This window comes from Mauremys mutica, chromosome 10 (genome assembly GCF_020497125.1).
Source record: "Mauremys mutica isolate MM-2020 ecotype Southern chromosome 10, ASM2049712v1, whole genome shotgun sequence".
Lineage (NCBI taxonomy): Eukaryota > Metazoa > Chordata > Testudines > Geoemydidae > Mauremys > Mauremys mutica.
Window position 1 is genome coordinate 15,415,743 of NC_059081.1, and position 15,549 is coordinate 15,431,291.

General features: G+C 39.2%; 1 protein-coding gene across 2 annotated transcripts in view; it reads right to left on the reverse strand.

Moving 5' to 3' along the window:
* The window catches only part of DPP10 (dipeptidyl peptidase like 10), a 416,863-nt gene that overhangs the window by 195,796 nt on the left and 205,518 nt on the right, over window positions 1–15,549 (reverse strand). For both annotated transcript variants that reach the window (XM_045032139.1, XM_045032140.1), the window contains exon 4: window positions 5,699–5,793. In XM_045032139.1, the coding sequence (XP_044888074.1) occupies window positions 5,699–5,793 (95 nt within the window). The remainder of the gene's footprint in view (window positions 1–5,698; window positions 5,794–15,549) is intronic.

Below are 15,549 nucleotides of genomic sequence, written 5' to 3' on the forward strand. Positions count from 1 at the left end.
AAGCTTTCTTGAAAAGGCAGAGGAACCAGGGCCATGGAGAAGGTGGATTTTTGAAGAACAAGGGTAAACATAAGCGCATGAGATTCATATTTTTAACAGGGTCCCCAAACTATGTGAGGGGATCAAATTAGAACATACTTTTGGGATAATTAAATATGCTTGGTGAGGCAACTGCATAAATCCAAATTATTTTATTCTATATTTCTAAGATTAGTCCTCTAAAGGGCAAGGAAAGTAGAGGGACTGCATTAATTTGATGTGGCATTCTCTTGAATGCTTGCTGGACAGTAAGCATCGCTTTGGAATAACTCACTTTTTTCAACACCCATCTCATGCACACAAATATGCAAGCTAAAAATGCACCAAAAGCAACATGACATTTCTCAGCAATATAGACCTTTCTGATGTAGATCAGTGGATAAGTCTCCTTACCAACTAATGTCCTTCGTTATTAGGGTCTGGAGTTCAAATTCATCACCCACGAGACTTTGAATACATGGCACAAGGTACTTCTATGTGACTTTCAGAGCTTGCACATCCAATCAACACTCCAGCAGCGTAAGTGTGACTCAGAAAAGCAAGTTTTCATAGCAGGGATAACTCCAGAACTAAACTGGCTGCATGGAAAACCCAAAGGGCTCCTTTGTCCAGTTAAACCTATTTCCTTCCTTCCAATCATGCTGCCTGAAATTGATCCTACGGCTTCTGCTGCATATATGATAATATGCATACAGTTAGTGGAGTGTGGAGAGATCAGCAAAAGGAGGAGAAACTAACTCTTTCTTTTATGCAGAAGCGTTGGGGGGAAATGAATCACTCCTCCTTCCATTTGCCCTACTCCTCTACAGCCAGAAGGTTACAAGGAGTGGGAAGAGAAAAAAGAAATGCCATGCCAGCAATAAAGGAAGTAAGAGAATGTCTCCTCCCATCCCATAGATGCTTGTCTGCTGAGGTGATCTGATGCTGTTTGAGCTAAGCTGTTTGATTTAGTGACTACAGCAAAAGACAGAGTCTAGACTCCTGGTGGTACCCCAGGTTGCTACTGCCTCACTCTGTGACCTAGGACCACTCATCTCTGTGTTTGTGATTAATGTATGATGTTCAAATAAGAATATAATTACTTTATTTGTATTACAATAATAAGAACAAGGCATTTCCTTGTATAAATATAGATAGTTCCTTAGCGTTATTCGTGAGCCATGTGTTTTTCTTCCTTGCAGAGATTCTCATAACTCCATGCTCTGTCCTCTTAGCAATGGAAGGTGAAAACTCATGGTCTGCAGGTCTCTCCTGAGGTTAGAGAGAGTTAAAACACTCTCCTTTCTCTCTCTATTATCCCCTTTGCACTCTGCACAGGATGCACCTAAAAAGAACAGGAGTACTTGTGGCACCTTAGAGACTGACAAATTTATTAGGATGCACTTAGTTTCCTATCTGGAACACAAGTGCTTTGATGGCCTTCCTGCTGTTGAATACTGCCTCTGGTCACAAAGATCAGGATTGATTTATCTTAACAATACTGCATGTGTGAATAGTGATGCATAAATTACTCCCCCCCCCCCCACTCCACCGCCCTTTCTGTTGCTGTCATCCTTCAAGGTTAAGACTTTCCACTGCAGTCACAAGATATGCACAATCAGCTAACATGTGGATGGAGACTGCTTAGGACCAAAGTGAATGGGCCAGGAATTGGTGGGTCTTAAAGCAACAGCCTTTATTTTATTCATGTTTCTAACTTCTTCCCACATCCTTAATCATCACACATCTGGTAGATGAATCCTAGCAGTTTTTGAGAATTAATACATTTGCCATATTTTCAGTTACTAATTTTTAGTGGTCTTTTTGGGGGGTGGCAATGGAAGGAAGGGAAATGTTGACATTGGTTGGTTTCAGTGGCTATGAATTGGGAAGTGGATTATGGGTCACTGGGTCCCTATACTTTTTCATATTTGCAATTTCCTGGATTGTTTTTTTGGTTTGGGGTTTATATAATCTAGGTGAGGGCGGCCATGCTGGCAGTATGGTGAGGGATGGGAGAAAAATGAGAGGCCATCGGCATGCATTTCATGAGCTCAAGCAAGCGTGCAGCCCCCTTCCTTGTTCCTTCATGCAGCCATCTCTGAAACTGCATTTATGATTGGGTTACTAACAGTTAATCCATTTATTGACAACATTTTAAAAGGAAATGACAGTAAAAAGAGTCTGTTAAAAAGGGAGAAAAAAAAACATGTCAGAAAAATGGCAACCTTATTTAGACAAAAATGTGGTATGACTCCAAAATCATTTTGGAATTATACTGTGTAATAAGAATAAAGATTTGCTGCTGACTGCTAAATTGGTGAGCAGGAGCTTACATTCCAGGGTGACAGGAACATTAGCTAAATAATAGAGAACGTATTGCCATTACACATTGATACAGCATCACAATATAAATTCAAGATGCCATGTTGTGATTAGTTTCTAGTCTCTTTGGATCCCTGGACTATTGAGGTTGCTTAGCTTCCAGCTGTTAACATTTGCATATCACTGGTTTAGAGTATTAACTGTTTACTGGCCAGCTAGAGAGGGCACACTATTCACTGGTTAATTCTGACAGGTTCACTGAAGTTGAAGGATATAGTTCAGAAAATGCATCCAATCAATAACCTACAGAGATGCTAATAGGATATTTATGGTGCTTCTTGAAATGGTTTTGTAATTTTTTCCCTATCAATACATTTTGTTAACGATTAGATTATTTTGTTAATGGTCTGATTATATAAAGCATTCAGTCTTCTCTACTCATGTTTGGAGAGGACAAATGGCTTAATTATACTAAAATGTAGTAATTTTAAGACAGTCTTTGAATAAATCCATAGGAGACTGAGAAAAAACCCTGCTGTTTTCTATAGAAACTTTTAAGACATTCTCTTTGGAGGAGAAATAGAGACTTTAAAAGAAGAAAACACCAGAACTTCTTAATAAATTCCAGCACCATTACACCTTGATTAAAAAACCTTTTCTATAATGCACGTAATACAGAACTTACTAATGAGCCCAGAGTCTGCCTTTTTGTGCTGAGTGAGTTTTGCTGGCAGATATACATGGAGAGGGAACACAGTGAATGTCTTTCAAAGGCTTTTCAGAAGGCTTTGCCTCTGCATTTTAGACAGAAATTGACACTAAGTAGGATAAAAGAAAACTTACTCTTCACAAAATGGCAATCTCCAAGGAGTAAAGCAAGAACTTCTGAGCTGCACACTAGGGGTCTGTGTGCATCAAGGGATTAGTAGTAAAGTAAGATGATATTCACTTATAAGATTCTGGTTCAAATATAGCCAATTTACAGAGCAACCATGACTACCTCTTCCGTTGTGTCCCTGAAAGAAGTTTATTATTGCAGTCTGATTTCTAATAGGCAATTATCAACCTCACTAAGAAAAACTCACCCCCTTATTGGCTCTTTGGACAGAAAAAAGAGAGAGAGAATGAAAAGTGGAAGAATGTTTCATACAGAAAAGTGGCTTCTCTAGGATGGGACCATGTGTGGAAACTTGCATTGCCAATGCCTGTGTTATGGTGTGTTTTTGATGAGCACAAGACAGCTCTGCAGAGTGTTAAACCAGCACCATTTCTATTTATGCACTAATGATTAAGCAGATATGACAATGAGAGAGGAATTATGATTAGTGATTTAGGAGTTTAGCCTTGGAAGAGTCCATCTAGCAATGTGGAGAAGCGGGAGCATTTTTGAGGGTAGAGCTTAGAGAAGTGGGAGTATTTTGAATTTCAATTCTGCAACCTGCCTCTGTTTCATTATGACCCCAGGTTAGGACTGTTTGCTATGTATTCATCACAGACAGAAAGTTGTCAGGTACAGCAAAATTCCCCTTTATTATTATACCTACAAGTCATTTTTAGGCTTCTGCTCCATATACAGTTTTTTCATTCCACTTATATGTGACTGTGGGTAGAATCTACCTCATTTGTGCTTTCAACTTTTTACTATGCTCACATACTGCATTCAAATGAACTTCTTGTGGAAAACAGACACATCATCTCTCTATTCTTTGCCTCTGTTCCATATATAGGCCTGCTGGACTGTTGGTTGGATATTAGGCATCTTTGGTCAGTTGCCAACTTCTAATTAAGAGTGTGCGTCTTGTGCCTTGAAATCAGTCTGCGTGATCTGAGGTTGAACTGGTCCCTTCTAATGCAAACCCAGAAAAGAGCAACCCTCTGAAAAGAGGGGGCATTTGCAGTGTTTGGCTGCTGTCCACATCAATTTGTTGTAAAATATGGTGTTTTGCCATATGGAAAAGGAGCATTTTTACTCAAGTGGACAAAAAGAGACATTTATCATTGGTAATGCCTGCCCTTCTCAGTGTCAGATTGAGCCTTGAGGCATGGCTGGGATATAAGGCGCACCATTCCAGAAATAGACCCAGGAGACATTGGGTCTCACAGATACACCTCTCAGATAATTCTCTCCCCTCTGTCTCCTGCTTAGTCCAGAAGGGTATCACATTTTCTGTAGTCCTATACCAACAGAAAATGCAGACCTCGCCCCCCTGCAGTGGCTAAGGGAGTCCTTTGCTTCTGTAGACTGGCTCATTCCCAAGAGCTCCTGTTCTCCTACCACTAGTTGAAGTGTTTAGAGGAGGCAGCTGGCTGGGGCCTGGTGCCCCTGAAACAGAGAATGCGCCTGAGGTGGGGGAGAAAGGAAGTTACATTACAATGAAATACAGGGAGCAAACAAAGCCAAGGTAACTTTGGGCTGCATCGGCAAAGACATCACAACACAGACCAGGAAGGAGATAATCCCTCGCCATGTGGCTGTGTTGAAAATGAGTCTTGAATTCAGTCCTGGGCACCTTGGTCCCCAAAAACTGAAATAAATTCAGAAACCAGCAACAGAAAAGATCAAAGGGCTGTAGGGACAGATTTGTAAGGAAGAATTGAAAAGGATGAAATATGTACCACATGGCTTGAAGAAGTGAGGATTACAGGTAGTATCACTGGGCATAATGGGATCAAATAAAACAAAGGGAAACTTCAGCTAAATATCAAAAAGTATCCTAAGAATAATTATTATTAAGGTAGCACACTACCACTTGCAAGGCATTTTACAAGAAATCCAATCTAAGTTCAGAGCAACAGGTAAGTAGAAAGAGGTTAGTGGAAATGAGAAATATATATTTTTTCTTTATTCAATTATGAGAGCTTCTTGAATCTGTAGTAATGTCAACAAAATGGAAAAAAACATTGAGGATTTTTTTTCAAAATTTTCCACATTTTTCAACCAACTATATGGTTTAATGTTTCAAATTTTGAATTTTTTAAATTTCAAATTTTGACCAAAAACCACCCACAGAAAACTTTTCAACATTTTAACAATTTTTTCCCACATTTTATGATCAACTCTACTTATTATACCCATCAGCTAGATTCACTATAGGCAGCACAGCAGAAGTCAGCCTTCAAGGCCCCCATCAGACTGTATGCCAAGCAAATGATAATATACTGGATTGGAAAATCTCCCATTAACAGTGGAATGGGTGGTATTTTCCATCTCTAATATCATCTATTCTAAACAGATTCTATATCATTTTTAAGCACTACATTCTTTGTCTGTTAGAGACAAATGGCAAATACTTATTAACTGGATGCCATTTAAAAGTGACATACAATTTTAATGAGTAAAATAAGTATTACTTACAAAAGTTGTATTTTCCAATAATAACGTGGTTGTATTTGTTTCTACATTCAGTTTAACAACATGTCCATTCCTATTTTTATACACCACTTCTGTATCTGCAACAATAAAGGAATTATCAATTAGCAAAAACACTGAGTATTTAATACATCTGCAGAGACAACAGGCATATTTAATAAACAAAATAACTGCAAGACACTGATGCATTAAAATGTGCCCAAACAGACTGAGGAATGGACCTCATTCATAATATCTATTTTGTTTGCTTGTGTTCAGATCATTAAATAGATCAAACTGTTTATGCCCCAAATCCTGTTCATCTGATTCAAGGGGAACAATCCTCAATGGGGTCATTCCTGTGAGTTCAGAGAGTCCACCCTCCTGTGAGCAAAGCAAGTACAATTACGCACATGGTTTCAAGGCTGAAAACTGCTCACGTGAACATCCCTGTAACACAAGTAGATTCATTAAAGTCAATGGGCGACTCACATGATGAAGAGCCTTTCTAGTGGGTAAGGTTTTGCAGGACAAACCCTGGACATTCTATTTCTCATATGAATGCTTTTGTTACACTTCTGTCCTTTTCCTTTAAACACATCTGCTGCCCTATCACCTGTAAGTGATACTATCGCTACAGGTGATGGGCAGCAGACATATTTAAAGAAAAAGGACAGAAGTATAATAAAAGCATTTAGGTTCTCTCACACTTGACTAATTTATAAATACGGAAGGAATCTCCCGCTACTGGTTTAATAAATTGCAGTGAGACTATATCTTACATTTTTCTGTTCTGTATTCCAGTTAGTAATAGATGATGCAACATGAGTAAATCAAAGGAATGAGTTACACTACACTAGCAGAAAAGGATTAAGACATAGATATGATCTGATCTGTTATGGTATGTTCACTCATAACATACATAAAAAAATTTCATGTTAAAGTCTGCAGTGTGAGTAAATCCTCTCTCAACAACTTGTTCTACTTTTAGTTACCATAATAAAAGAATAATTTACACCAATACATTCAAACTACAGACAAAACTACAATATATAAAAGTACATTAACTGTGATTATTATGAAAGCATATGGGTTAAGAAAGGTATGTCAGCCTTAACTTTCAACCCCAAGGTTTTGTCTAACATATCTTCACCATTAATAAGAGATGCCAGGATGAAATTCTAACCTCCTCCCACATTGAAATTGATGGGAGTTTTACTATTGTCTTCAACAGATCCAGCATTCATCCTTAGTTTTGCTTTTTATTTTTGAAGGAAATCTAAGGCTGCAATACATTTGCAGAAATTGTTACATCTGTGTTTTTAAATACTGTAGGGTACAACCTGATGAAGTTTGTGGGTAAAATCACAGGGCTAGATTTTGACTAGCCCTAACACATCTGCAGAAAGGGAGAAAGACCCTAGCTTCCTGGCTTTAATTAAACCTTTCCTGCAGATAAAATATTTAATCAAGTATAACTTCTTTGTTATAAATATCTGGAAAACAGGAATTATAATGAAAGTTCTTAAGTAAAACTTATAGGAAAGGCTAAAAATGATGCTGAAATAGAGAAAAGAACACCACTAACTCCTTGTAGTGTGTTAGAAACTCATTACAGATTGCTGAATTTTATGAACTAGCAAGCAAATGCGACTTGGGGGAAAAAATCAAGGTTACAGCATCACAAAATATGCTTTATTTATTAATTTAGAGAAACCTAGTTTAGTATTGATTGACAGTACAGAAATTCAGAGTGTATAATACTGGTGAATGTGCTCTAGTATGATTTGTGAAATTAATTACGTTTAATTAAGAGACCTTATTAATCTAATATTCTATCTTTGTTGAGGTGGGATTGATAGAGTTTTGGTCAGATTATTGTATCTGTGGCTCGGAAGTGAAAATGAGGGAGGTTGCGAACTGAAGAATTAATAGCTGTAGTTCTAAAAAAGAACATGATACATTTTTAATAAGAGACAATGCTTTGCAGGCAACTATTGTTCACAGCTTCCTTGCAAGCCAATAATACCTTCATAATATACTGGCATGCAAAGATTTAAAATCCATATTATTTTTGTCATTTGTACTTCAGTAGCACAGAATAGCCACAACCAGACTAGAGCCCCATAGTGACAGTCAATGTTATATAGCAAGGACCTGGTGCCTGGCTTGAAGAATTTAAAATGTATATACACAAGTCACACACAAGATGGGGGGAAAGGATTCCTCTGTCCTGCTGGTATAATGCATTTAAAAAAAACAAAAAAATTTTGATGTTCCATTAGCAACTACCTCACAGGGTCCTGGTTCATGACTAGAACTCCTAGGCCCTAGCGCAATGCCACCTAACAACAGCATTGGGATGTACCTGATACTACATGGATCTCCTTTAATTTAATTAACCATTTCACTGCTTCCTCACATACATCAGGCAAAATGTACTTCGAAGGCCACGCTTTGGGGTCCAATCCTACAAAGACATCGGCACATGAATAATTTCACTCACGTTAAGTACCCTCTCGTGAGTTAAAACTACTCATGTGAGCAAAGCTATATCAGTGCATAAGTGTTTACAAGATCAGTGGCACAATATGTAGCCCCAGAAGTCCATTTAGCCAGAGATACATGGCATGTGAGGCAGCAGTGAAATGGTCAACTGTCTAAATGAAGATTAATTTAAGAGTTTGTTTTTATTTGTAAAGTTGGAAGAAAATGTTATCCTAGTGGTTAGCAAAGAGAACTGGAAGTCAAGACTTCTCAGATTGAACATTCCTGGATGCGGACTGCACCTCAGTCTTCCATCTGCATATTGGATATAATTATACCTTAGTGGACAAGCATTCATTAAATGAACATCTATAAAGTGCTTTGAGATCCTCAGAGAGCATGTTACATAAAAACACTGCATAAGTGTTGAATGTAAGTATAGTAATCATGGGCAATCATCATTAATTTATATGAAAGTGCCAATCCAATGAATGACACTCTGTATGATAAAGAACACTTAGCAGACTAGATAATGGAGCAGTTGATGGCCACTCAACATAATGATGATATTTTGATTGGTAGCTGAAATGTAAGAGGGAGGTGAAAGAGAGGACTGTAAGATCACACAGATATGTAGCTTAGTTCTTACATAGTGTGATGGTTCTTGATGGGTCCAGATTCTCTGAATATTTATTTTGGTCAAATAAGGGCTAGATTATCATAGTTCTCACACAGCTGTGCAGGGGAATAAGGACACCAGTTGTAATTCTGACCACACAGGGAGAGCAGAGGTTGTGCTTGATACCCACCCTAAGGAAATGGACAAGGATTGGGTGCAGATGGGAAAGGAGCTCTGGCTCCATCCCAAAACTCACCAACCACAGTAGCTGGCTGGGTATAGAGGAGGGAGGTAAGCTGCTCCTTCTAAAAGGGGTTAAATAAGTAACTTAACTGTCAGAACACAGAAGGAGCATGGGAGTCAATTCATTCTCCCTGGATACAGCAGCAATGTGCCACTCCTTACTTTAGCACATGGTCAAGACAGCATCTAGACCTAACCTACTGAAAGGCACTATCCCCAACTGCCGCTCAATCAAACCATAATAGGCTGGCAGATTTCTGGTAGACATCATGGCAAGAGTAGGCCTAAAGGGCAGATCTGAAGAGGGATATAGCTTCACAGACCAATTTGGGCAGAAAATTCTGTGTGTATTGGGACACCATAGAAGAAAACAAACAGGTGGGAAAAGCCAATGACATCACTGTAATGGAGCAAAGGGAGCTTGGGTAGATGCAACAAGAGGGAAAGACCTACGAAGAGACATGAAGTTGCAGAATAGAAGTTAGAACTTGATACAGTGGTGAACAGAGAGGGATTCAAAGGAATGTGGGGAGTGACATGGTTAGAGTGACAGGCTAAGAAAAGGGTCTTTTTTTCCCCAGGAGAAACTTATTGATTATAGCCCTAGTTTCAAAACTGTTTGGGTGGGCAGATCCCCTACACAATGTGGATCCCTATCAAAGTCAGCAGAACTCCATTCAAGTGCACAGCTCGGCATGCATGGATCTAATTGCAGGAGCTGGCCCTTTGCAAGACAAAATAGTGGCAGAGTGTCTTGGCAATTCTGATTGCCAGCTGAATAGTTCAAATATCTCAAATTTAACTGTTAATGGCAAATACATGTATGATCATCACAATAATTTCACTTGAGCCAGCAATGCCAGTGTTGCACAATACTATTTGATCCTATAAAGTACAATGGGAAACTACAGGTTATTTTTCCATATTGTGAAAATCAACTGTCATGTTCAAATGTCTAAACCTTATAATCACACTGCTGTAACTTTTTAGAGGCAGAGTTGTTCCCAGTTGGAACAGAATTCGGGAAACAAGTGTTGTATTGCTTTGCTTCTGCATTTATAATAATAATACTTAGTACTTATACAGCATATTTCAACTTCAGAGCACTTTACAAATATTAACTGGCTATCTTTGGCAGTTCTGATAAATGGAGCAAACCCTCTTTTACATACTCATGAGAGCATTTTACTAAACACTCAGTGAAAAACAATATTTATAAAGTGAGCAAACACTGGATAGGTTTGAAACAGTGACAAAAACTAAGAGTGGGTAAGAGATATGTGTATGAGGTCTGATGAAATTTCTCTACCATAATTCATTTATACCAATGTACATTTTCCATGCTCTGTCAAGCTATAGCCTTCACCAAATGACCCTAGGCTCAGTAATTTTAAATTTCATATTGTTTGTTTCTCCCACTTCTATATAGATTCTGCTCAAATCTTCCTTTCCCCAGTACTTGTTCATTTTAAAAATATATCAATTCACCACAGCTCCAAGAGGTGATGGGCCCCATTCTTCAGATATCAGTCCACACCCTTTGGGGTGCCTGCACTAGATGGCTCTGAAAGGCCAGAGGAATTCCAGCGGGCAAAGGAGGGTGCACACATGCAAGAGGGCAGAAAGTCCATTGGTCAGTTATGAAGTTCTGATGTCCATGGTTACAGAGGTGTGACCAGGGCCTTCTACAGTTACTCCATGTCTAGTTCTACTAGTTCAAAAGTGGGCTTGGGGAGGAGTTCAGCCTTACATATACAACTGAAAAAGTACCACCACCACCACCACCACCCTGCTGCAGATGGGTGCCTGAGTGCTGTAAGTAGCTCCAGTGCAGGGTGTTAACAATAAGTTAAAAGGAAGAACGGCATGCCACAAATACTGTCCCTCCAAAAGAGAAGAAAAAGCAGCATCAACCCCATCCTCGGTATTGCCCCTCCTACCATCAGGATCCACAGTCTAATATTGTAGGATATTAACTCACTGAACAACTCCTATTTCCACCTGGACAATACTCTTGTCATTGGTCTCGTCCTTATTATGGAGCATGATGTGCTGCCCTAGTACCACTGAAGTCAGTTTGGTAATCAAACAACGTAACCAGGGTAGGGGAAGAGGTGGTATGTGGCTGAGGGTTTACTCCCTCAACAACTGGCTCTGGGGAGTATAAACCTGGAAGAGGCTTTGCTAGTCCCAGAGGGGCTGCCCAGTTATAAGAGTTCCTTTCCCCCTTCTATAGGATGTAATCCTGTGTTACCTGGGGCTGGGTACCTATAGAATGAGAGCAGGGGAAGACACATGAAAGCACCCCATGGTGGTAAGAGACAAAGGGTGAAATCCTGGCTCACTGAAGTCAATGGCAAAACCCACTGATTTTAACAGGGACAAGAGCTGACCCTAAATATATCCTTTTTTCCCATACTTGCATCTGCATTTTCCTATTTTTATGTATAAATTAAAGAAAACAGATTTTAAAAAAATTCATTGGTACTACAGCAAGATTTACAACCCGCCATCTAGCTCAGTAGCAGGTGATATACCCCATTTGGAAAAAAAGGAAGGAATGGAATATGTAAAAAACAGATGCATCCAGTGACTGTGCATTCATTTGAAAACCAAATGAAGCAGATCCTTCATAAAATGTGATGTTATGGGACAGAAAGAAGAATGCTGAAGAATATGAACAATTTGTAGCAAATGCTAGCACTCCATGTTACTCCAGCCTCTGTCTACGCTGGAAGAGCAGATTGCAAAACATTATAGGGAACAGCGGATGGGGAAGGCTTCAGTCATTAAACCCTGTTGGAATTCACATAAGCAATTTAAATTATATTTTTGGATGCAGATTTCAATGTCATGAATTTAGCCCTCACATTGTGATGCAATTACACAATATGCAAAGGCACAGCCCCAATATTTCTAAACTGGGAATCATTTTTTACATTAATAACATTTTAGTAGTGCCCATGTTTTTGTTTGTGCCATGCAGCTAAAGCTTTGAGATGAGCCTGGAAAGAAACGGCAGTGAAGTGACAGTATGACTAATGAGGTTCACCACTTCTAAAGGTTCTGCAAGTGTTATTGGCACAGATCTACCACGTGCCTTGTCTGATACATATTGTTCCCTAAAGCGTCAAAGACAAAATATCACAAAATGCAAAGCAATAAATGTAGAAACCCTCCATATTCTTTCAACACACACATACACAGGCCCCTCTAAAAATTTGCACTCCCATTTTACTACTTTTTCTATACTGTTGCACTTTTTAGATGCCATGGACCAAATTTTCAGGCACCTGCAGTTCCCATTGGCTTCACTTCACATTGTGAATGCTCAGCCTGTTTGAAAATCAGTCCCTGTTCAATTCTACTTAAAAACAATTTGCTGTTTGAAGGGGAAAATGGGCCAGATTCTGTTCTGAATTATACTTCCATCACTTGAAATGAAGTCACTAGAATTATACCAGGGTAAAAATAGAGTTTGAGCTACTATCTATATTGACTAATTATTTCAGATAGAAATAAAAACCAGAGATGAAATGAACTGAGCTTTAGATAATTAGTGCTGAATCCAATTTCATATTTCACTGTGTTCAAGCAACTCTTTCACTATTTCAAGTTTCAAGTTAGTCATGATACTCCAAAACAGTCTAGTAACTGGAATTCTTGGATGATATTTTTTCCTCAGTGCTATATTTTGGAGATATTTGCTACGCAGTGTGGACCCGGACTTTAAAAACAGCTGGGATAGGGCGCTTCACGATATGCACTGAAAATGTCATAGCTGTGTGTAGAAAGTGAAGGTTTGGAAACCCTTCATACTTCCCAGGCTGATAGAGGGTGAGTATGACTCTGCGGAGGTAGTACACTCAGAGGTAGTACTCTCGGAAAACTATTGCTGCTGGCCAGTAATTTCACCTCCCTCATTCAATATCCAACCCCATTCTTGGAAACTAGCCAGCAGTGCAGCTTTTGGGAGAAAAGTTCAGAAATATTAATTAAGAGCCAGATTCTGTCATCCTTGCTCATTATGAGTAAAAGTGAGTAAGGGCATCAGAATCCAGCCCTAGACTGTAGCACTGCATTACCAAAGCAGTCATCTAATTCAATTTCTGAGCTGTAATTTCCAGCCAGGGTAGACCTACGCACACTAGGTTTGATTGAGCTAGTGTTATAAAAATGGATGTGTAGGCACGGTGGCACAGACAGCAGCATGGGCTAGCCACCCTAGTACACAGCTAGGGTGTCAAATGGTCCGAGCCACCAAGTGTGCTCTTGCAGCTACACAGTTTTATTTTTAATAGGTTAGCTCAATCAAAACTAGTGCATGTACATCTACCTCAGCTGCAGATGACACCTCCAGTGGCAGTTTAGACTATCCAAAGTCCAAACAATAGCATTGTAGCATTACTCCATGCAGGCACTTTGCACATTCTCCTTTTCCAGGTCTCCCAAAATTAACACTCATAGTTTCCTTTCTCCAAGTAGAAATCCATGTTTACTGACATCAGTGCAATTGTTCCCATTTACGCATGGCTGAATTTAAATCCTACCAATACAAAACTAGGCAAAATTCCACACATATATTGGTTATTTCTCTCTCAGAAACAACATTTTTCTCATTATTATTATAACTGCACCTTGAAGCTCCAACTGAGTTTAGGGCCTCATTGAGCTAGAAACTGTACAAACATATAATGAGAGACAATTCTTGCCCAAGAGATTTTATAGTACTAAAAAGGACAGATAAGGGGGCTAAGGGAAACAGATACACAGAGGTGAAATTATTTGCCTGAGGTCATACAGCATGACAGTAGCAGAGCTATGAATAGTACCCATCCCTCCAGATTTTTCAGTCCAGTGCCCTATCTACTAGGCCACAACTGCCTTTCATATCAATATGCCTCCTCTGTTCATTCAGTACTTTTAGTACTTGGAGCTTGTCCCTTTTAATTCTTTATGTCCTTCAGGTCCTGGTTGTGCTTGCCAGGAAAAAAACTCAGAGACATGTCCAATCAAATAAGTACACAAGCCTACTAATTTTTCAAAGAGGCAAAGGGATTCCCAAATTACCATAAACTTGCTAACTGTGCATTGCAACTGGAAGAGCTGAGATTGAGCCAGACGTGAGTCAGTTATGGACATACAAAGATAAATTACTGTTAAAGTCAGTGTGAAAATAACTATGGAAGAACATACAGTAAGGTTTGGATTATTTGGGGATAACAAGGATGCTTTCACAATAAGTACCCAGTGAGGTGGGCTCAATGGAAGGAGGAGACAAAAATCACAGGTAAGTCCAAAACATGGAAAGCTGGGTGAAGGGTCAAAATCTGGGAGGAACATGGGCAATCATCGCAGGGACGAAGGGACAAGAAGGAAAATAAAGGCAAAATCAATTGAACAAACAAACATCTTAGATGTCTGCATACTAATATAAGAAGTATGGGGAATAAATGGGAAGAGCTAGAAATAGTAGCAAATAATTACAGTTATGACAATTGGCATCACAAAAACTTGGTGGGATAATTCACATGACTGGAATATTGGTATTCAAGTGTACAGCTTGTTCAGGAAGGACAGGCAGGGAAAAAGAGGAGGAGATGTTGCCTTGTATATCAAAGATGTATATATTTGTACTGAGGTTGACACACAAGTGGGAGGCAGACCTGTTGTAAGTCTATGGGGAAGGCCAAAAGGGTTAAAAACAAGGTTGATGTTATGGTCTACTATAGAGCACCTATCCAGGAAGAGCTGGATGAGGCTTTTTTATAACAACTAACAAAGATATCCAAAGAACAGGATTTGGTGGTGATGGGGGACTTCAACTACCCAGACATCTGTTGGGAAAATACAGCAGGGCACTGATTATCCAACAAGTTAATAGAATGCACTGGAAACTATAGAAGGAGGACAAAGCAATTAGTGGAAAGGCTGTTCTAGAATTCATTCTAATAGAGAGGAACTGGTATAAAGTTTGAAGCTGGAAGGCAGCTTGGGTGAAAGCAATCATGAAATGAGAAAGTTCATGATTCTAAGTAGTGGTAGGAGGGTAAACAGCACAATGAAGACAATGGACTTGAAGAAGTCAAATGTTAGCAAACTCAGAGAACTAGTAGGTAAGATTCCCCTGGGAAGCAAGTCTAAGGGGAAAAAAAGAGTTCAGGAGAGTTGACACTATTGTAAAAAAACATTATTAAGGGCACAAGAGCAAACTATCCCAATGCACTATCCCAATGCATAGCAAAGATAGTAAGAGTATAGCAAGAGACCACCCTGGCTTAACCAAGAAATCTTCAGTAATCTGAAACTCAAAAGAATCATACACAAAATAGAAACTAGGTCAAATTACGAAGGATTAATATAGAAAAAGAAACACAAGCATGGACAAAATTAGAAAGGCCAAAGCAAATTAAACTCTCTAGGGAAGAAGGGTAACAAGAAAACATTGAATAAATATATGGGAAGCAAGAGGGGGCCAAGAACCGGGTAGGCCCATTACTCAGTGAGG